The sequence below is a fragment of the Xyrauchen texanus genome, chromosome 36, assembly GCF_025860055.1.
Source record: "Xyrauchen texanus isolate HMW12.3.18 chromosome 36, RBS_HiC_50CHRs, whole genome shotgun sequence".
Taxonomy (NCBI): Eukaryota; Metazoa; Chordata; class Actinopteri; order Cypriniformes; family Catostomidae; genus Xyrauchen; species Xyrauchen texanus.
Window position 1 is genome coordinate 7,086,598 of NC_068311.1, and position 22,298 is coordinate 7,108,895.

At 37.2% G+C, this 22,298-nt stretch overlaps 2 protein-coding genes and 1 pseudogene across 2 annotated transcripts in view; 1 reads left to right on the top strand and 2 right to left on the bottom strand.

Annotated features, from left to right (window-relative positions):
• Positions 1-5,601, top strand: part of LOC127629858 (histone-lysine N-methyltransferase 2B-like) — a 61,754-nt gene extending 56,153 nt beyond the window's left edge. Inside the window, exon 35 of the mRNA XM_052107135.1 lies at positions 2,878-5,601. Within this exon, the coding sequence (XP_051963095.1) occupies positions 2,878-3,153 (276 nt within the window). The 3' untranslated portion in view covers positions 3,154-5,601. The remainder of the gene's footprint in view (positions 1-2,877) is intronic.
• A 1,061-nt stretch (positions 5,602-6,662) lies between these two features.
• On the bottom strand, positions 6,663-13,048 carry LOC127630037 (IGF-like family receptor 1). The gene is made up of 7 exons (XM_052107425.1): positions 12,894-13,048; positions 12,608-12,800; positions 11,648-11,705; positions 10,705-10,810; positions 10,494-10,586; positions 7,895-8,029; positions 6,663-7,359 (listed from the first exon to the last, which is right to left on the bottom strand). The coding sequence occupies exons 1-7, from the start codon at positions 12,982-12,984 to the stop codon at positions 7,037-7,039; spliced, it is 999 nt and encodes a 332-aa protein (XP_051963385.1). The 5' UTR covers positions 12,985-13,048; the 3' UTR covers positions 6,663-7,036.
• Positions 13,049-18,650: 5,602 nt separating this feature from the next.
• LOC127629473 (uncharacterized protein K02A2.6-like) lies at positions 18,651-21,128 on the bottom strand (annotated as a pseudogene).
• Between the last annotated feature and the right edge of the window lie 1,170 nt (positions 21,129-22,298).

Sequence of the window (22,298 nt, forward strand, 5' to 3'; positions counted from 1 at the left end):
TTTCAAAAGAACTGGATGGTGTATCACAGTGGCTCCGAGATAGTCATCTGACCCTGAACTATAATAAGACAGTCTCTGTGTGCTTTTCAATAAAAAGAAATGTCAATGAAAATTTTAGAATAAAGATTGATGAGAAGGAAATAGATGAGGTACATGAATTTAAATTTTTAGGGGTTACTTTAGATTCTCATCTTAAGTTTGATAGTCATGTAAAGAGACTTGTCTTGAGAGTTCTGCACAATTTAAACTGCTTCCGATTAATAAGACAATATATACCCCTTAAGGCAGCACAACAGTTTATGCATTCTATGATATTTTCTCATTTATCGTATTGCATAACTGTTTGGGGTCAGGCCAACCAAACAACAATTACACCCATTAGGTCATTATATAAACAGGCACTAAAAGTAATGGACCAGAAACCAGTAAGATGGCATCATTGCATCATTCTACGGAAGCATAATATACTGAGTTTTGACAGTTTTGTACATTTTTCATTTCTAAAACTAATTTTTAAGTGTGTGAACAACATTGCACCAGAAATATTCTGTCAACTAGTACAGAAACAAAAAAGCGGAATAAGAACTAGAGGCACAATAAGTGGAAACTGTATAGCCGCAAAACGTAGAACAACATTTGGTCAGACATCATTTTCAGTAAGAGGCATACGTTTGTGGAACGCTTTACCATCCGAAATTAAAACATTGACAGAACTCAAGGTTTTTAATACACATTTAAAGCAATGGCTGAAACTGAAACAACTCTGTGAACACTGACTGTATAGGATACAACACAATGCATACAAACATAATGTTGCATATGTTAGCACGCACAGACATATGCACACTTTTGTCGTCTTGTATTGTTAAATGTGTCTAAACTCTGTTTATAGTGATTTCTACATCCACTTAAGCCCATATCTTATTTCATGTATGGGATGTATTTATTGTATGTATTTTCATAGTTATAAATTTTAAACTCAATACTCTGTAATTTTTGTTTTAATTTTAAAAGCCTAACCAGGGACAGGGGTTGCAAATTAGTCATGGCTAGAAACCTGTATGCATGGCATCTACTTTGTATTCTTTATAAAGCAATGTTTTATGCATTTGTCCCTGTCAAATAAACATTAAATAAAATAAGAAAATAAGTCATTATCACTAGGTTAAATTACATCAATTTATTTAGGATGTTTAGATCTCTTTGTTTTTTCACTTTTGACTTTTCACTGTTGATCCCAAAATTGATCTATGGGTCTATCTCACAAAACCGAGAACACTTTTGGAAATGAATTAATATATTTTATTATGATTAATATTTTGGTTATTTTTAGGACCATTCCGACATTATGGCAATTGAGAAATCTTATTCTCCTTAATGAAAAGCCCCCCCCCCCCAATTTGTTTACATAGCCAAGTATTTTTTCATGGTAGTAATTGTTTAGGGCTGCATAATTAATCGAATATAAAAATAATCAAGATTACATTTACAGCTGTCGCATTTATGTAATCGTGAAAAGTGTAAATTACAGCATTCCATTTAGGTGTACTCTCATTCTGCCAAAATGTTCAAAAAAGTATGAACAAGTGAAAAAATACACATCAAAATAAACTTATTCAAGATACATTCTCTTAAAGCAAGTCTAAATATCTTATACGTTGCTTCTCAAGTTAATGTATCTTGTTTTTAAGGAATTTTAGACAATTTTAAATGCAAAAAACAACACAAAAACACGTAATAACAATAGGACTTTTTGCAGTGACATTTATTAAACAATAATAATCCAAGTAGTTTTCCCTTTAATTCAGTGATTGTCATTTATAGGTATTTTTAAAAGATGATTTTGTCCTCTTTATTGTTAGTAAGCACGTTTGATACAACCTTTAATTTGGGCACAAACTGAATAGTCGGTTAAGTGCTAATGATTAATCGTTGCAATAATCGCAAGAGTAGTCAAATAATCGTTCTAATAATCATTAATTAGTTGATCAAAATAATCGTTAGATTAGACGATGATCCAAACAATCGTTAGATTAGATGATGATCCAAACAATCGTTAGATTAGATGATGATCCAAATAATCGTTAGATTAGACGATGATCCAAACAATCGTTAGATTAGATGATGATCCAAACAATCGTTAGATTAGATGATGATCCAAACAATCGTTAGATTAGATGATGATCCAAACAATCGTTAGATTAGATGATGATCCAAACAATCGTTAGATTAGATGATGATGCAAACAATCGTTAGATTAGATGATGATCCAAACAATCGTTAGATTAGATGATGATCCAAACAATCGTTAGATTAGATGATGATGCAAACAATCGTTAGATTAGATGATGATGCAAACAATCGTTAGATTAGATGATGATCCAAACAATCGTTAGATTAGATGATGATCCAAACAATCGTTAGATTAGATGATGATCCAAACAATCGTTAGATTAGGTGATGATGCAAACAATCGTTAGATTAGGTGATGATGCAAACAATCGTTAGATTAGGTGATGATCCAAACAATCGTTAGATTAGGTGATGATCCAAACAATCGTTAGATTAGGTGATGATCCAAACAATCGTTAGATTAGGTGATGATCCAAACAATCGTTAGATTAGATGATGATCCAAATAATTGTTAGATTAGTTGATGATCCAAACAATCGTTAGATTAGTTGATGATCCAAACAATCGTTAGAACTTCGTTTTAATTGTGGATAATACAATTGCTTATTTTGTCTTATTTTGGGATGAAATGTGTCCTTGACCTGTTTTTGTGAGATGCTCCCCTAAATGAGATGTTGGGATTAGTCAGAGTCTGAATATTGCTGTTGTTTTCCCTTACAACCTCTTCTTACTCTGTTCTTTTAGGGCATTGGATGTTACATGTTCCGCATTGATGACTTTGATGTTGTAGATGCCACAATGCACGGTAACGCAGCACGCTTCATCAACCACTCCTGTGAACCAAATTGCTACTCTCGAGTCATCAACGTGGAGGGTCAGAAACACATAGTCATTTTTGCCTTGCGGAAGATCTACCGTGGAGAAGAGCTGACATATGACTACAAGTTCCCCATAGAAGATGCCAGCAACAAGCTCAGCTGCAACTGTGGTGCCAAGCGTTGTCGACGCTTCTTAAACTGAGCTGAAGTAGACCGGTAAAAACATTGGAATGAGGCTTGATGGGTAAAGGGGTTCCAAGCAAAAGGTGAGAGAGAGGTACAACATGGCTAAATGTAGTCAACCCTTCGATTTGGAGGTCCATCTAGAGGTCTGATGGCACATATTAGGAGATTTCTGGAGAATTGGAAAGGAAGACTCCAACTTGCAAGTGTTTCAGCTCAAAAATATAGAGTTTTGTGAGGAGAGGCAACAGAGAACTGGAGGGCTAGCTTTTCTCAGCAGAAAAGAAACATCAAGCATTACAAGGACATTGTTATTCGTTGATTGGCAGAGTTGAAGTGTAATTTGCTGCAATTTTGGCAACTTTTTCATTTTCCATGAACCTTTTTAAAGCTGAATGTTTTCGGCAGGGCTGTCTTAGCAACCAGTTTCTGAACAAACCTTTAAACCCAAAACAATGAATACCCCCCTCCCCTTTTTCCACTAGCCCCACCTTAATGTGTTAGATTCTCAAGCTCATGTGCTTGACAAACATTTTATAGTGTGGACCACATAGTGTGCAAAAACTTAGTGGCAGTGAAGATACTTGTAAAAACATGCATACTACTAATTAAATGATGTAAATGTATAATTGAGAACTGTTTATCTATAGTTTTAATTCTAGAACACACAGTCTTGTGTTTAGCTGAGAAAGACTCAAACTGCTCAGGACAACACTGTATAACCCCTTAGTATAACCCATCATTTTACTTCTTGTGCATGGCAGTCGGTAATGGACATGTTCATTGCATTTCACTGTGTCTCTGGAGAGCATCTTTGCTTGAAAAAACCTACTACCATTTTTTTTAATTATTTATTTTTGGTTTTCTGACAGGTGTAACGGACTACTTCATTCTTTTCACAAAAGCTTATTCTTTGTTTTTTGCGCTTGTGGTGTGGCGTAATACTGTAAAGTTTTTTTTTTTAGTTTATTTTTTAAACTCGTCCATTTGAAGGCCTCCATGGTGCTAAGCCTAACGTGAGTCCTGAAGAGGAAAAAACTTAGTTCCTCTGTCGTGTTAGAGAACTGAAAAAGTACATGCTGTATTTATAATGTCTGGAACTATAAAAGCAAGCGGAAAAAAACTAAAACAAACCTTGTGCCCATATATGTCCATTGTGTCTTTAAACAAGCAAACCCCATTCCGAATATTCAGACAGTGACATTTTAGCATGTTTGTGATCTGTACGTCTGAGGATTTCAATTTTTTTTTTGTGTCAATACAGAATCATGCCTGGAGAGTATATAAATATTTTAATTTTTTGTTGTAAAGTAGAGGACACTACTTAAGCTAATTGTGACTTCTAAACGCATCCTCTTTGCATCACAGCTTCTAGAGGTGTGATGACATCATGCAATAAAATAATTTCTTTGCCACAATTGCACATACAATTGGAGCATTATCTTGGGATTTAGAATGTTTAAATGTGTCCTATAGATATAGGACTGTATACTGGTGACTTACAAAATCTCATTACTGCATTAAACTGTGCAGCAGAAATATATCTATATATATTTATAGAAGAGTTATTGAGATGTGACCTGGCACTCAGCACCTTAGAGTTTGCGTAAATATTGAGTCGGTTCCGCTACTCCATGCTGAAAAATCGACACGCTGATGCCATTGTTCATTTCATAAGAGTATAAAGAATTGCTCAAACTGTAGGAGTGTTGTATTTATTCCATTATGTCTTTATGGGGATTACATACCTATAGATCTTTGCTTCGGATGTGGCCAAGGTCTTATCGGAATTTTCTTCAGGGTTTTTCGTTGTTTTTAACCTTTTTCCGTTTTCTTTCTTTGAACATTGTTTGAGGATGAGTTCTTGCAACGTGACCTTTTTAAGTGATGTTTTGAGCCAGCTGTATTTTTTTTAAATGTCGTGTTCTTAGTTGTTTCTTTTATTTGGCTTAGTCAGAGATATTAACAGACATTATTACATCCTGTGCGCTTAACATCACGTTGTCGTCTCCTGCTTTATTTCCTTTTAAGGGGGGTGATTGTAATCAAGAACCTGAAATTTTATTTGAACCTCCCAGACTTGCAAGGATTCTACCTCAAGCTGTTCAGACAATATCAAGTAATACTAATGCAAAACTAGGTGAGAATAGAAAATCGCTTGATATGTATTGTCATGCAGAGTTGGCTTGTGTGCAATGAAGGATGCAAAGCACTAGTCAGGGCCTCCTGTGATGATGCGTCTCCTAGAGCTTATTGGGGAAAATCAGTCTGTTTCTGTGTAGGTTATTTTAAAAAACATGTTGAAAAAGACTTAAAAATGAAAGAAAAAAAATTTGTCTTTGCTACCTTGTACAAATGAACCCTCAGTTTGTAAATAGTTGTATACATATTTCTAAACCTGTTTAATTTTTCTATGCACTTTTTTTTATTTATAATGTTTTTTGCTTAATAAAATGTACAATGTTTGAACAAAGGTTAAGTTTTGTTGTGATCTTTGATCTTTTGAGTAATCCGTTGCTAACAATTCTCTCATATTTATCCTCCTGAGAGCCAACAATGTGACAAAACAACATGGAAACTGCAACAAAACTACATCAGGTAAGAAACCTCATTATGTTTTACATTAAAACAGTTCGAGTCAAAAGCGTGGTCTCTAGTTTCACCTGATATGCCATTTATTTATTTTTTTACATTTTACTGATTGCGAAATGACACACTGTTAAAAACAATGACCACTTACGTGGACTATATGACTAATTTTCCTTAAACTATCCTGTATTCACTGTGCATTGTCACATTGAGAATCAATTAATGCATCCAAAAGCTGGAACATTTTGCTTTCAGAGGCTGTATACGGAGTTAGGATGAAAATAAGGTGCATTTTAAACTGTCCTGAGAACAGTGCAGACAGACAGACAGCACACTGGAGGTCAAGTCATTCCTTAATTCGAGAGCAAGGGAGCATCCTATAGCTATAAGTGCATTCACTCCTAACATCTGGTCTAAAGCTCCGTTTCAGGCAGCAGATGTTTGGACCTATCAACACGTTTGGAAGGCATAGGACAATGGTAATCAGTATATCGATTTAAGAATTGTTCATGCAGAATTGTATTTTAACAAGGTTGGCAGTGATTGGATGATTCTAGCCATTACTTTGAATCAGAACTATTGATGCTAATTTCTTATGTAATGTCTCAAAGACATGAATAACCAACACACCTGGAAGCAAACAATTTGAAAAATGTGTTTCTACAGCTTGGTATTTAAAATTTCACAACTTAGCCCCACTATCCACATGTGTGGACATCAATTTTTAGGAAGACTTTATGGTCTAAAATGGATATATACATAGTGTGTGTGTGTGTGTACATACATTATGTATGTATGTATGTGTATGTGAATATGTATGTATTTTTTTTGCATGTTTCTTAAGTGCTGATAGAGTATGGAAAATGCACAAAGCAGTCATGCTCTGATCTCAGGAGTTAAATAATTTAGTTCTCTTGATGGAAGATGGAATCTGTCCAGAAATAAAAGGGAAATTTATTATATAATATTAATACAAGATATTAATTAATATATTTTGTGCTCTACATTTATGGTAATTTAACAGAATACAAATCAACATAATGTAGAATGTCTTTTAATGAAAAATCATTGTAAAAATAGGATTAGAAGAAATAGAAGTAAATAAACGCAGAATATTAATATGTTGTGTTATGCTTATGCATATGCAGTGAAACTCAAAAACTAAAATGGGGGAGCTCTGTTTAACGAAATAATGAATTACATGTACTCTTTGTTTTTACAACACAGTCAAACATCTGTTTCCCTTTTCATAACATTAAATGTTGGAATGCTTCCTGGTTGGTTCGGGTTGCATGTGTCTTCAGTTCCAGCACTCAGTTTTCCACTATCGCAGGGAGCTTTGCTAAAATCTCCACTGCATCATTGCGATTAATGCTGTTTAACAGCCCAGCAAGGTGACCAACAGTCCAGTCTGGATTCTTGGTGACAACACCCTCTAATACAGCAACGAGTGGGCTTTTGTGGTCCTTCATGGAATAAGCATAGTTGATCCAGACAAAGGAAAAGGAGCACTGGGCAGCAAGGTGTCGCGTGTTCTTAGCACCAGAGATGTCAGGGTCTAACACCAACACAAGCTCCTCTAGAACATCCAGGTTGTTGAGCACTGTTTTGAGAGGGGCATCCTGGACCTCAGGAGCTAAATCAATGGATTGAAATCAAGTGTTTATGGGTGAAACTCATGAAGAGCTTAAGCTATACAGAACCAGCTTAAAGACTAATGTTTTTGTGAAACATCTTAGGTGCCTAAAACTTTTGCACAGTACTGTGTATACATATAATGAATAAAGAAAATAAGGAACCTTAAGATTTTGGCGATGTCCCTTTTTTTTAGGACAATTAAGCAGTTTACCCCCCTAATTCTGATTGATGTAATGCCAAATACCGTCTTTTTCTCATTACAGTAAAATAAATTGTGTGTGTGTGTGTGTGTATATATATATATATATATATATATATATATATATATATATATATATATATATATATATATATATCATATATATATATATATTAGTATTTATACATCATGGTAGCATTTTCTGTACTGCCTTTAAAATCGAATTGATTTAAATTTTAGAAAACCATTGCAGATTTTGTGAGATTCACACTTTTAAAAAGTCATTCTGGAAATTTTTTTGCACCTGGACAATTGCACTCCTAAAATTACTCACCTAACAGATTATATGAAGATCCAGTCACGTGGTCATTTTTACTGCTCTCTTTGATTAAATTGTACGAGACGAATTCAGCAATATTCTTTTTGGGCAATTTTCCCCGAATTGCTTCATTACAGCAGTTTTTAAGTTCTGTTAAAGACACAGAAAACACTTCTTGTGGAATACAAACAGCACTTCTCTACAGTGAGTCAAGACCTTGTGATGTCATACTTACAAGCATGCAACAGTAAAAACATGATTGCATGATTAAAACATTTTTGAGGGCTTATGCATTACAGTTTCAAACAAAATACAAATTACTTTTTGATTAAGAAACCTCTGGAGAACCTCTAAGCCTAAATGGTTGCCAGTTGGTCTCCATAGGGCCACGGTTGTCAAACTGGGGTACGCGTACCCCCAGGGGTATGTGGACTGATTTCAGGGGGTACGCGAAAAAAGATCTAAGGGACTGTTCGTTTTTTTATTTAAGGGGTTTTATTTAAGGGAGTTTTGAGATCTGTAGTCAAAAAAGACTTGACCCTCCCTTCGCCAGCAATAATTTTTTCTATAACCCTCCAAAATGATTGTGAAAAAAGGCATGACCCTCCCCGATAATTTATTGATTACTTCTGTACTGGTTTGCGCTTGGCAAAGATGTTCAGCCATTGTTTTTTTTACAATCAAACGACTAAACTCCTGCTTTCTCATCTTACTAGGCTGTAATGATAGACCAAACCTACAATTCGGTTCGTATCACGATTTTTGATTTTAGATTTGAAAGAAATCATGTTTTCGGTGCTGATGCAGTGGTGACGCGTTCATGTAACATGCAAGGGTGGCGCTGCCAATAAAGTATCTAAAAGCTGCCACAAAGAACCGGCAAAAGTAATGATTATGAATATGTCAAATATAGCAAGGAGACATTTTAATTGTTTATTAATAAACAAGTGTTTGTCAGTGTCGACTGCAAAGATGAAGTTGGCGATGTTGACTCGCGATCTTCAGTAGTGAACGCGCCAGAGAGAAATGCACATTTACGGATTACATAAGCAGAGAGTCTGATTTCTTTCGTTTTGAATTGTTCTGTTAAAAAGTAGACATTTCAAGTTTTCTATATATTTCTCAGGCCTGTGAGGCAAGTACCTTATACGCTGTGTTTCGGTTCATTTATTAGACGAGAGTCCAGTTCACGCGCCGGCGCCTCCGTGACATGATGATCTATTTTCTACTATATTTACTTCTTATTTATTAAATCCAGGCAATTGGTTGATGAAACATTGATTAAAATTAAGATACAATTAGTAAAAAATGAAATTCACTTTAAAGAAAGTTTTAAAGTCACTTTCAGAGCGGTCATGTCCGTAACATTGTTTTTTTCCTCATAAATGCGAACACGAAAAATTAAATAAAAATAATATTTTAAGTTCTGTGGAGGCCGACCCTCATCCGGTGGGTAGTATTACTTTTGTTTTGCGCAGTGTAGTTCATAGAATTACTAAAACATATTTTGCCACCTAAAAGTTAAAGATTTTTTGTGTCACGTCACATGTGTATTTCTCTCATATTAAATATAAAACGCATGTGTAGACTGATATTTTTCTAATGTCTGGAGCTTTATTAAGGGAGTATGGATATATAAACAGACGTTTCAGTATTAAATGCATTTTCTGAGAATTTATATTTCAAGTTTTGACTGCAAATGTCACGTCCATAACGCTGGAATTGCCCAATTTTAAAGAATTTATCCTCAACTAGTTTTTTTGCGTAGGTCTACGTATTTTATTATATTAACTTCTACTAATAGTAATTTAATTTAAGACCAAGTATGGGTACAGACTGTTTGTGGAAAATGATCTAAGACTGAAACTGTCCCCAATTCGGCCTAACATCGCTGCATTATGTAAGAACATCCAGGCACATCCCTCACATTGATTAAACTGGTGATGTGGATGGAGAGGTGGTAGGCCATTCTGTGTGGTTTACTACAATTTAGTTTACTGTTTACTATTTAGTTTACTATTGTTAATGTGTTCACTTTTTATTATTATTTTACAACAGAGAAGTTAAGACAATATGTCATCATATGTGAAAAGCAATACTTATCAGTATGTGAAAAGTTAACAAAATCTTCAATGAGATGTTGGATATGTGTTGTAGGCCTATTGTGTGTGAGATTGGGTGCATATCTGTTTAAAATCATTATATTCAGCACATTTGTATCATAGGTTGACTTTTGATGAGATTTGTATCATATGTTGACTTTTGAATCATATTTTTATGATTCTATTCACTATTCTCGACGTAATTGATAAAAATAAATATTATTAAATAAAAAAAACCTTGTTGTTAACAATTGGTGGTGTTGGGGGTACTCCGGAAGATCTATAATGTCTCAGGGGGTACATGCCTGCTAAAAGTTTGGGAACCACTGCCATAGGGTTATGTCAGTGTGGCAATCTGAGGAACCCCAAAAAGTCCTTAATACACTTAAAAATAGGCTATCTCTCTCACACACACACCATTAAAAAATACCAGACATTAATCAAACCAGTACTAATATTTACAGGACTTGGCAATTTCCTGTTTAAATGCTTTTGTTTTTACTCTGACTGACCTTCATTAAAACGTCTTGTCCTCCGCCTCCTGATAAGCATCAGCAGATATATTACAGTAAGCGTGGATACAATCCCAGCACATACAAAGATCCCTACAGAGATGTATACACAAAATAAAGATATCTTATTTTTATATTGTTATTGACCAATCCAACATTTCTAAAACTACTGTTACTAGACCAATGATAAAATAGATATGAAAAACAATACCTGTCACACTTATATTTGTAGGATTGAACACAGAGGCAGCTGGATTGGCAATGGATGTGGTGTGATCAATCACAGAGGCAGTTGTAGCAAAAGGTCCACTCTCAGTCTAAGAAAACATAATTTTTACCTTCAGCAGCTTTTAGCAAGCTTTTATTATGCATCCAAAATCCTTTATACTCTTTGTCGAATGTTTTGTTATTTATTTGGAAAGTTTAAGGAAACATTAAAGGAATATTTTGGGTTCAATGCAATTTAAGGTCAAGCGACAGCATTTGTGGCTGTTGATTACTAAAAAGAAATTAATTTCAACTTGTCCTTGACCTGTCCTTTTCCAACATTTTCTTAAAAAAACGAAGAAACCAAAATCTGGGTTCCAATAATGCACTTTCAATGGAAGTGAATGGGGCCAATCCATAACCGATAAAATGCATACAGTTTTAAAAGTATAGCCACAAATGGTTAAAGATATGCATTAACATAATCTCAGTGTGATAAAATCTCTTACTAACCTTTTCTGTGTAAAGTTAAATCCAATTTTGCAACGACCTAATGCCAAAATGGGGATTTAAACCATGTAAAATCTCAATGTAATTATTTACAGATGAATAAATGCAAGTTATTTGATCAATTATAAGATTCACATCATTAAACCATCCAAAAACTGGCCTCATTCACGTCCATTGTAAGTGCCTCAATGTAACCAAGTTTTTATTTAAGAAAAGGAGTAACGACTTGAAATAAATGTTTGTTGGAATCAACATTATGCCACACATACTGTCGATTGAGCTGAACTTGTACTGAACCTGGAAAGCTCCTTTAACATTTATAGCCCTCTGGTTTAATGTAGATATGAAGAAAACTAAAAAGAATATTTTATCTTGGGAGTGCAGAGGCATTTCAAAGCTCAAGAAACACTTGCAAAGTTTATAAGAAGTTCTATTACGGTTATTACGGTGGTCTGCAATGGTCGATCGATGCATCGGCCCTGTGAAACCTGTTCCCTGCAAACAACGATGGAACAATATGTTTAAGGAACATCATCAAATAATTACAAAAAAAAAATAAAACAAGCAAACAAGTGCACATTTTTCTTTGAGAAGCCAGTGTTTCTAAATCAGAAGTGGTTGGGCTTCTTACCTAATAGAGTTGCCACTTTTGAAGTTAAAATCACGGCCCCTAACCACATACTCCACAGTTTTAGCAATAAATGCGTTGAGTTAATAAGCGTTATTAATATAAATAGTATATCCTTTCTTATATGCTAAAATTAGAACTTTCCTGACCCATTATTTATAAATAAAATACATCATTTATATGTTTAAAATATATTTATTATAATTTGTTCGATTATCTGTCTTTATCTTATGCTACATTTATTTTTTAATAATATATATATATATATATATATATATATATATATATATATATATATATATATTCCTTCACCTGTACTTGTCTTTATGATTGTATTCATACATTAATATTAATTAAAAAAATTATTATTAATTTTTACCACCATTTGTGGACTATTCAGACGGTCCCTTAACCACAGCAGGCAAAATTTACAACCTGTATCAATGTTAAATTGATCTGGAACGATTTCACCGTGAAGCCATCTAACCAGCTTAAATACGAGAGAAATATTTAAATACTGGACGGGTGGCAACCTTAATACCCAACAGAATTCATGATCAAACTGAATTTAATTTTCATCGCCTGACCAGAGAAACCCATTAAGTCGGACTCGATGCAACTAACTTTAAGATATTAGAACTTTAACGGTAAAAAGAATAGCCTACAATGACTGTATCTTGCAGCAGTCGACACACAACTCAAACAAACAAACAATGGACTCAATGGAAACAAATATAATTTTTAAATTAAAAATAAATACGTAGCCTACCCTTCTTTGCAGCAGACGGCATCAGATGTGGCGCTGCAAATAGATGCAGTCAACTGCGGCGATGGGCAAGATTTACATCTTTGGCATTTAACGAAAGATCCGTCGTTAAACGTTCCGTAATTGCATTGTTTGTACATTCTAGCAAGCGTATCTCCATTATCGCTCAGTCCGCAGTTTGGACTGAATTCGAAACCTGCCATAAATTATAAACAAACAGTGGTGACGATTCGTTACATCTAAATAATGGCATACATGGAAGAATTGAACGACACTTCAAGAAACTTACCTTTTATAATTTCATTTTCAGTCTCGCATAGCTGGCATTTATATTGATTACGATTCCAGAAAGAATCGTCTAAACACCTTTCAGAGGTCATTGACAAAATTGTTCGTGCACTTTCCCCCACGAAGAAACTGAACTGAAGCAGCCGTTCTGTGAGAGAGGGGTGGGCGGATTGATACTTCCGATACGTGGTATCAAGAATATCGATCCTCACATAAAAATATCGATTATGAAGGTTTTTTTTAAAACCAGTGATCTTATTATTTAGTAGACATGAATATTAATGCACCTCATAAGCTTCGAAGTGGAAAATAATAATTATATAAGAATTTATGTTGCATGGCACCGGAACTATTTTTTCTTCCGCTCATCTTGACGCCCAGAAATGTTGAAATACACCAGCAGTCAGAACCCATCCTTTCAGTAATGACAGAAAAACAGAATCTGGAGTTATTCACACTAAGTAATGACAAACCTAGACGTTACATGTATTATATAATGGGCTTGTTTGACCATTTTTACTGGTTTATTTAAATTAAGAGGTGTTAAAACATTGATAAAGATCTTTAATCCTTGTTAATAAATGATACCCTTATGAAAACTACTCATGGATTTACTGTATATTGTATTAACCATGACTGTAGCTACCATGTTTTCTTTCTTTTTGGCAGTAAAAAACTGCTTTGGTTTTGATACAATTAACCTTGGTTTTGCTACAGCATTGCTGGATCCATATGGTAACTTTGTTTTAGTAGCCATATACTGTATAATAATATCTGTGGTTAATGTATTATATGTGTGTGTGTGTATATATATATATATATATATATGTGTGTGTGTGTGTATATATGTATGTAAACTGCAAAACTGCGCCAACCCAATTCTTCTCACCACAATTATACAGAACGGTTATCTGAGGTAACCAGTCTGGCCATTCTCTGTTGACCCCTCTCATCAACAAGGTGATTCCATCCACAGAACTGTTGCTCAGCTGTTTTTTGCCTTTGGCACCATTCAGAGTAAATTATAGAGACTGTTGTGTTTGAAAATTCCATGAGATCAGCAGTTACAGAAATACTCAAACCACCAGCTCATCTGGCACCAACAATCATGCCATGCTCCAAATCACAAAGATCATATTTTCAAAGATCATATTTATTAACTTAAGTTCCTGACCCATATCTGCCAGATTTGTTGCACTGCACTGCTGCTACAAGATTGGCTGATTAGATAATCACATGGATGATTGTTGGCGCCAGACGGGCTGGTTTGAATTTTTCTGTAACTGCTGATCTCCTGGGATTGTCATACAGTCTCTAGAATTAGAGCAAATGCGAGATAACAGTGTGTAGTGTGTGTATGTAAAATGTGAATGTATTGGCATGACCTCCTCCAGAATACACTGTGGCGGAGGAGTTGGCTCTGAGTAACAATAAGAGACGGACGATTATGGATGGGATTGCAGGTGCTGTGCAATCTGACCCTGGTGCTGGCTCCTCGATGCAAGTGACACTGGGTATGTGTGTGCAATGCATTACTAATTTTTAAAAAATGTTAAATATGGCTGACTCTGTTCTGCAGTAGAGGGAAATACAGTGTCCCTGTTGAAGCCAGCACACATGCACACAGTCTCCCACACAGAGGTCCGTATACAGCAGACAAAACACAACAGTTTTACAACAGTTCTGCTTTATATCGGCCTACTTTTATTTATTAGGGTGAAGCAAATGATGAAGACACTCTGTCTGTGTGTGTTCTGAGACCGTTGCTGAGGTGAATGCATTGGGCTTTTTATTATGGCACACATATGAATGTCATAATTAAGTGACTGGCCCTTACACATCTCTTTTATTGTAGGGTTTTTCACAACCTAACCGAGAAACTGAAGTCTCTACCTCAATGGGCTACAGAAGGAATGTGAACAAGGTAATACTTTAAACCCTTGACATAAATTACAGTCAGTCCTATGTTTGTAAAAAGTCATGCCACTTTTTGTGATTTGATTAACCTCCAGAAAACTTGTAATGATTGTTTGTGGTGGAATTGTTTCAGGTGGAAACCGACTCAGTCAGGGCCCTTTACAAAAGGAGTCTAGAACTAGACTGTTCACTAAAGGAGGTGGACTGTGAGCGGAGGAGGTTCCAAATTAAATTGGAGATCAAACAGCTGGAAAAACAGATCTCAGTGTGTGAACTTATTTAACCAAGTAACCCTTTAGTATGAACACTGAATATTTATTAATGTAACTTTCTCTTGCTCTCTCTCTTCCTCCCTAGCCACATGACCAATAAAACAGTTTGAGACCTATCTGATTCTGCAGTGTCAATGTGCTTTTATTAAGTAAAATATTGTGTTGTGATTGCATCTCTGACAGCTGTGCCAGCTGGGTGGTCAAGTGTGATGGGGTCAGTTTCATCGGGGAGAAGCTGGTTTTGTGGTGGTACTCGCTCCTTTCTGATAGTGGTTATATTGTGCAGAATGAATGGCACATGCAGCCACTATCTGTGATGCCCGCTCTGGTGATACTCTTAAGCGCCTAAGGCAGTTGAAACGTGCCTTTAGGATGCCAAAGGTCATCTCGATCTCGACCCTGGTTTTACTGAGGGCCACATCGAAGCGGTTTTGTGGCCCTGTCTGAGGGTCAGGATAGGGGGTTAGCAAAAACCTCTGGCATGCATAACCCCTGTCTCCTACCAACAGTCCATCAAAAAGCCCTGCCACAGAAAAGGGAAAATTGAGTAAGTTTTGCTGTGTCACAATTAAAATGAACACTTTAAAGTGTTTTGTACTGTAACAAATTTAACTTGCCTCCTCAAAGCGCTGACACAACATACTCACAGAAAATTTGTGTGTCATGCACTGAGCCAGATCATTTGGAATCCAAGCTTGTGATCATGCATTCATGATCACAAGTCATCAGCAGATGAAATGTACAGTAAATCATTGTCCTATCTGTTAGTTACTATTAATTTAAAGATTGATCTAAATTGCAAATAACAAAATCATCTCACAGCCCTACTTGAACATTAAGGCTGTGAAAGGACTTTCTGTTCACATAATCCGCCTCATGTTCTCCTAGAGCTGTGGAGATGGCAACATGTGTGCAGTCTATTGCTCCAATGACTCTAGGGAATCCTATCATGGGAATAATAAAACAAAGAAATAGGCTACATATTTAAAACCATTCTTAACATGTAGCTACTGTAGACTATTGAAAGCTGAAATCTGCTTTTTTGAAGAAAAAATACAACTGAATGTGAAAGGTTAAATTTGTTCATGTCACCCTATCAATATATCTTACCGGCAGTTTTATAAAAGCCCTCTTTTATGGACATGGTTGATAAATGTCCAGGGACGTTTTATGTAGGGTACATGTTTATGTACCCCTGCAGTGCGAGGACCACCTTTCTTCACATCATAAGAAATTACTGTGTGGACTCATGGCTCCAAAATGCAAGCTGTCTTCTGGATTGGAAGTACAACAGGTCTATTGTCTGAGAATCTATTGAAAGCCCACGCAGTGGTCTTTCAGCGTTGATGATTACAAAGCTGCATATTTTTCTGCTGATAGAAGATCTGAACCTTATGTTCTTCATGAACAATAACAGCTTTTTATGGGAGTGGCTGAATAAAGAATTATGATGTCATGATGGCATTTTCATGAGTTCGATGATTAATATATAACTTATAACTTATTAAAAAAAAAAAAATAATAATAATAATAATCTTGTGGCGCACAAGGGACCCATATTGGGCCCAGGTACAAACAATCCTGTGCAAGAATAAATAAATAAATGGAGCATGGCGCCAGCTTGTGGTCATATATGAGCTTTTCTTTTTTTTTTTTTTTTTTTTTTATAAAGTATCGCTGTAATAATACAGTATGGTATTACTATGCATTGTCAAATCATTTCACAATTTTGTTTGGTCAGAAATTATGTGCCAAGCAAAAAACTCCTAAATCGAGACGGAGATATAGTCGGAGCCCGTTCAGGGCCGTGCATGACACTGGAGCAAGGGGCATTCCGAGTTGACTTGCGACGCTTCCCCCTCACATATCCGGTGCCTCTTCCGCCGTGCAGTGGGAGAGATGCGCACCAGCTACAGACTTTGCAAGCGAGAGTGGAGCTAATCTCAGGAGAGTGATAACTGGGTATTAGGCGGGGACGATCAAGAAGACGACACTGTGAAACCATCAGGGGCGTGTACTTTCACTATCGACAACATCCAGGAGGAGCGAGTATCGTTAGTTAGATTCTAGCTCAGGAGCTTGTTGCTTTTAAACTGTTTGGGAGATTTTTTTTGTAACGTCATGCCGGGATTTTAAATCGGGTGGATGGACATTTATTTGCTTATAATGCTAGTTGCCGCATTTATAGTAGCCTATGTTGTGACCGAAGTTAGATTTATAAAACTGAACGTAATTTATATATCAAATAAACGAATATAAAAGTAATGAGATGGATGAGAAATAGATTAGGCCTACACACACACAAAAAAAAAGTTTTTCTGAGACATTTTATTAGGCCTATAGCCTACTGTTTAATAGAATCCATAAATCTATTTTACACGTAAAGCAGACTTGGAATACAGTGAAATCACATGATTCCTATGCAGACTCAGAGGCCGTTCACATCGAACTCGTCAATGCGTCCTTCTGCGCTTTCTTTACATTGTTTTTTTTTTATATATATGTAAACATGCGCTAGACGGAGCTTTGACAGTTGTGCAAGGTCTCGCTTCCTTTTCAGTGCATCCTCGATAGGGAGCGCCGCGTTTTTAGACGCCGTGTCAGGTTAAAAAGAACGTCAACTTTTAAAAGTGCGCCTCGAGACACCTGCGTTCTGTTCTATTCGTTGCGCCGAGTCTTACTTTTTAACGCAAAAGGTTTTCGGTCGGAACGACCCTTTATGTGTGTTACTAAATTGGAAAGAATAGTCGTTTTCATTTTATTTTTCAGATGAAAGGGACGTTAGATCCTGACACTTCACTTGATCATCTTGTATGTGTGTATGTGTAGCCTATAAATCTTTTTTAATATGTCTTTGTAATATTCTTGCGTGCAGATCACCATGAGACACAGAAGGAAATGTAAACTGTCTTTTATTCCACAGTTAACGAACACATGAACAAGGTAGTTAGCAACACAACTGCAACTCACTTTTCGTATTACAGCCTCTCTGGTAAAGTTGAACGTCTGACTGTAGAGCGCCCTCTGCTGGTCAAACTACACATAACCCTTACATTCACTACATCCCTTCCCCCTGATACCACTAGTCCAAAATTAGATTAACCTTATCCATACCAGTAGTATTCTTATGTGTATCAGAATATAACAACCAGGATGTTTTCAAATTTTTTTTTTATTTTATTTTATTTTTTTACATGAACATCTCACAGAACTGAGCTAGGGACTTTGGGTAGACTACATCCATCCCAATGAGTTCCAGGGCGCATTCTTGCCCTGCGGCTGGGGAACTCACCACTACTCTAATTATAATCTTTCAGATAGCTGGGAGTCTTTTTATTACGTGTAGACCTTCTCAACTCAGGTTTTTCCAATCCAAGGAAAGTTTCTGACAAAACCACTTCAGAAGTATCTCCCAGTTTTTGTTTTACATAACTTTCCTCAGTGAATGAGGAACCTGAGTCTTTTGTAGATGACATTGGAATGTCAACATCTGGCAATGAAGTGTCTAACAACTCAGATGTTGGTGCTACGGACATTGCAACATGCCTGTCTCTCACCTGATCAATATGTCAGAGCACTACTTGCCCACTTCCCAATGCTACTGTGCATGAGACAGGACCAGTCGTTTTCTGAACAGTTCCTGGAATCCAAGTAGGACCCGAGCTGAAATTTTTAGTGTAAACTGGGTCACCCTCCACAAGAGGTCTTTCTTTTGCATGTTGGTCATGGTACCATTTTTGTCTCAATTGCTTGTTACGCACTTGACTTTTAAAATCAGGATGAATGAGATCCAGTGTAGACCGCAGTTTCCTTCCACACAGCAGTTCAGCGGGTGATTTTCCAGTGGTAGATTGTGGCGTAATTCGGTAACTGAACAGAGCTCTTGATATCTTTGTTTCAATGGAATCTCCAGCACTCTTTTTCATCAGTGTTTTGAATGTTTGAACGGCCCTTTTGGCCAGACCATTGGAAGATGCATGGTAAGGTGCTGTGGTTACGTGTTTGATGCCATTTCTTTCCATAAATTCTTGGAATTCAGCACTGGTAAAACAACTGCCTTTATCTGACACCACTACTTCTGGTATCCCATGTTGGCTAAAGGTTTGTCTTAAACACTGAATGGTAACTGTGGATGTACACTTGTTCAATGGATAAGCCTCAATCCATTTTGAGTAGGCATCTACCAAGATCAAGAACGTTTTACCCATCCACGGGCCAGCGTAATCCATGTGAATCCTTCTCCACGGTTGCTCTGGCAACTACCACGGATGCAGTGGCGCGTTCGCCGGAGCATTTCTGTTCTCCTGACAGACTGCACACGATTTGACCAAGGCTTCCACCTCAGCATCCAAGTGTGGCCACCACATATAGCTTCGCGCCAGACCTTTCATCCTGGTAATTCCCAGATGGATTTGATGTAGCTGTCTTAGAAGAGCCGCATGGCCCGGAGGCGGAATCACTACACGGGCCCCCCATAACACACATCCTTCCTGTATGCTGAGTTCGTCCTGTATTTTACATACGGCTGAAAAGATGGATCCTCCAACTTCTTGGGCCAACCTCTTAGAACATATTCCCGTACTCTTGCCAAAACAGCATCTTTGTCTGTCCATTTCCTCACTTGTTCTGCTTTTACTAGAGGCACATCATTTTCTTCCAACAGCAACACTGTCTCTTCCTCCGCAGGAGTCTCCACTCCTTCCGTCAGTGGCAGCCTGCTCAACGCGTCCGCATTCTGGTGCTCTTTACCAGCTCTGTACACAATGGTGTACTCGTATCCACACAGTGTGACTGCCCACCTCTGTATATGCAGGGATGCCATTTGTGGCACCTCTCTCATTTCGTTAAACAGCGATATCAGAGGTTTGTGATCTGTTACGATAGATAACTGTCTGCCATACAAGTGTGGAATTTCTTTACCCCAAAAATGACAGCTTTATCTAATTGAGAATAGTTTTTCTCGGCTGCATTTAATGTTCGTGAAACAAAACCTATCGGTCTGTCTGTTCCATCTTCCAATTGATGAGACAGCACTGCACCAACTCCATAAGGAGAAGCATCACAAGCCAGGATGAGTGGTTTAGTGGAATCAGAGTGCACTAAGATGACAGTTTTGTGCGCTGTAAGATTGCTGGACTCGAAGCAACTCCAAATGGTAGCCTGTTGTAAGTATACAATCCCTTGTGCGTGTTACTTGTAACATACTTCTTGGAATTTTCATCCAGCATTATCTGCTGATACGCATGGCTCATGTCCAGTTTAGAGAATTTTTCTCCACCTGCCAACTGAGCAAATAAATCTTCCACCTTGGGAATTGGATACTGCTCCACACTAGATACTCGATTAACTGTGAGTTTGTAATCCCCACAAATTCGGACAGAACCATCAGGTTTCTTGACTGGAACAATGGGAGCTGCCCACTCTGCAAATTGTACTGGTTCAATGATTTTGTCATCCACCAGCCTCTGGAGTTCTCTCTCTACCAGTGGTCTAACAGCATAGGGCACTCGCCTCGGCTTGTAGAATCGGGGCTGGGCATTGGGGTTGACATGAATCTTAGCTGTTGTGCCTATGAGTTGACCCAAATCTTCTTTGAACACCTCAGCGTGTCTCTCCAATATGTCAGCCAACTTAAGTACTGGTACATTTGCTACTTTATTTACCAGCCGAGGCAACAAACATAATTCCTGTAACCAACTTCGTCCCAACAAATTAGGCCCTGCCACCTCCACCACAATCATGGCTAGTCTCTTCTCTATATTCTGGCTCTGCACTGGCACTGAAGCCATTTCCAGCACCTCCATTTTCTCACCGGTATAAGTTTTCAGCTTCAGATGGCAAGGGCTCAATTCTGGCATCTCTGTTTTTTTCCACATCTTCGAATATTGATCTTTGCTGATGATCGTTACTCCACAGCCTGTGTCAACTTCAAATTTCACCTCCATGCCATTCACTTTAATGGTTTGCGTAATAAGAGCAACCCTAGGTAAGTTTTGAGATACACTGTATATCGTGTTAATGTCACTGGTGTCATCTATGTCACTCATCCCTTCCTCTCTCACAAGAAATGTCCTCCTACCTTTTCCTTTTTCTCTCCTCTCTGCCCTTTGTGCGACGCTTTTTGGACCACAGCAGTTACTGTCTTAGTCTTGCATGCCCTCTTTATGTGTCCACGTCTTCCACATTTATGGCAAAGTTCATTAGCAAACCTGCATTCCGCTGGTGAATGTTGCCCTTTACATCTGTAACATATTTGATCTTTGTGCCATACCTTCTGCTCAGATGCGTACACTTTGTGTACTGCTGTTTTTCCTTTTATTGATCTCTCTGCCTGTCCAGTCTCCTCTGTCAGCAGTCCTTGCAGATCTTTTATATTTTTGTTTGCAGATTCCATAGCTTGACATATATGAAGCGCTTTGTCAAATGTCAATTCCACTTCAGCCAGCAGCCGTCTTTGCATTCGATCGTCATTCACTCCACACACGAGTCTGTCTCGCAGCATTTGTGGCAGTGTGGCCCCATACTCACAGTGCTGTGCTAATTTTTTTAACTCAGCCACAAAGTCAGCTACAGTCTCTCCATATTTCCGTGTTCGTGAGTTAAACTTGAATCTTTGTACAATCTCGCTTGGCTTAGGGTTGTAATGAGCTTTGAGTACATTTATCAATTCCTCATACGTTTTTTCCCTTGGTTTTTCAGGACACAGTAAACTTCTTAGTAGACTGTATGTGGTTGCACCAACTCCACTTAACAACACAGCTTTTTTTTATCTGCATTCTCAATTCCATTTGCTTGGAAAAAATAATCCATCATTTCGCTGTATTCCTCCCATAATTGTGACTCACTATCAAACGGACTCACCGTTCCTACTAGTGCAGCCATTTCTGCTTGTCAACTCGCACTGTCGTCGTTCTGTACACGTTTCTCGCACAAACTTCGTCAGGAATCACACAGCAGAGTGAACCATTTTAATCCTCATCGCCAATTATGTAATATTCTTGCGTGCAGCTCACCATGAGACACAGAAGGAAATGTAAACTGTCTTTTATTCCACAGTTAACGAACACATGAACAAGGTAGTTAGCAACACAACTGCAACTCACTTTTCGTATTACAGCCTCTCTGGTAAAGTTGAATGTCTGACTGTAGAGCGCCCTCTGCTGGTCAAACTACACATAACACTTACATTCACTACAGTCTTGCTGCTGTTTTTGTAT

Excerpts from the sequence above, each read along its gene's own strand:
- LOC127630037 (XM_052107425.1), bottom strand. The coding sequence starts at position 12,984 with ATGACCTCTGAAAGGTGTTTAGACGATTCTTTCTGGAATCGTAATCAA. Across the intron at positions 10,811-11,647 it reads TGCAGACCACCGTAATAACC|ACTGAGAGTGGACCTTTTGC; the intron begins GTAATAGAACTT and ends ATGTTTTCTTAG. Across the intron at positions 7,360-7,894 it reads ATCTTCATATAATCTGTTAG|CTCCTGAGGTCCAGGATGCC; the intron begins GTGAGTAATTTT and ends CCATTGATTTAG.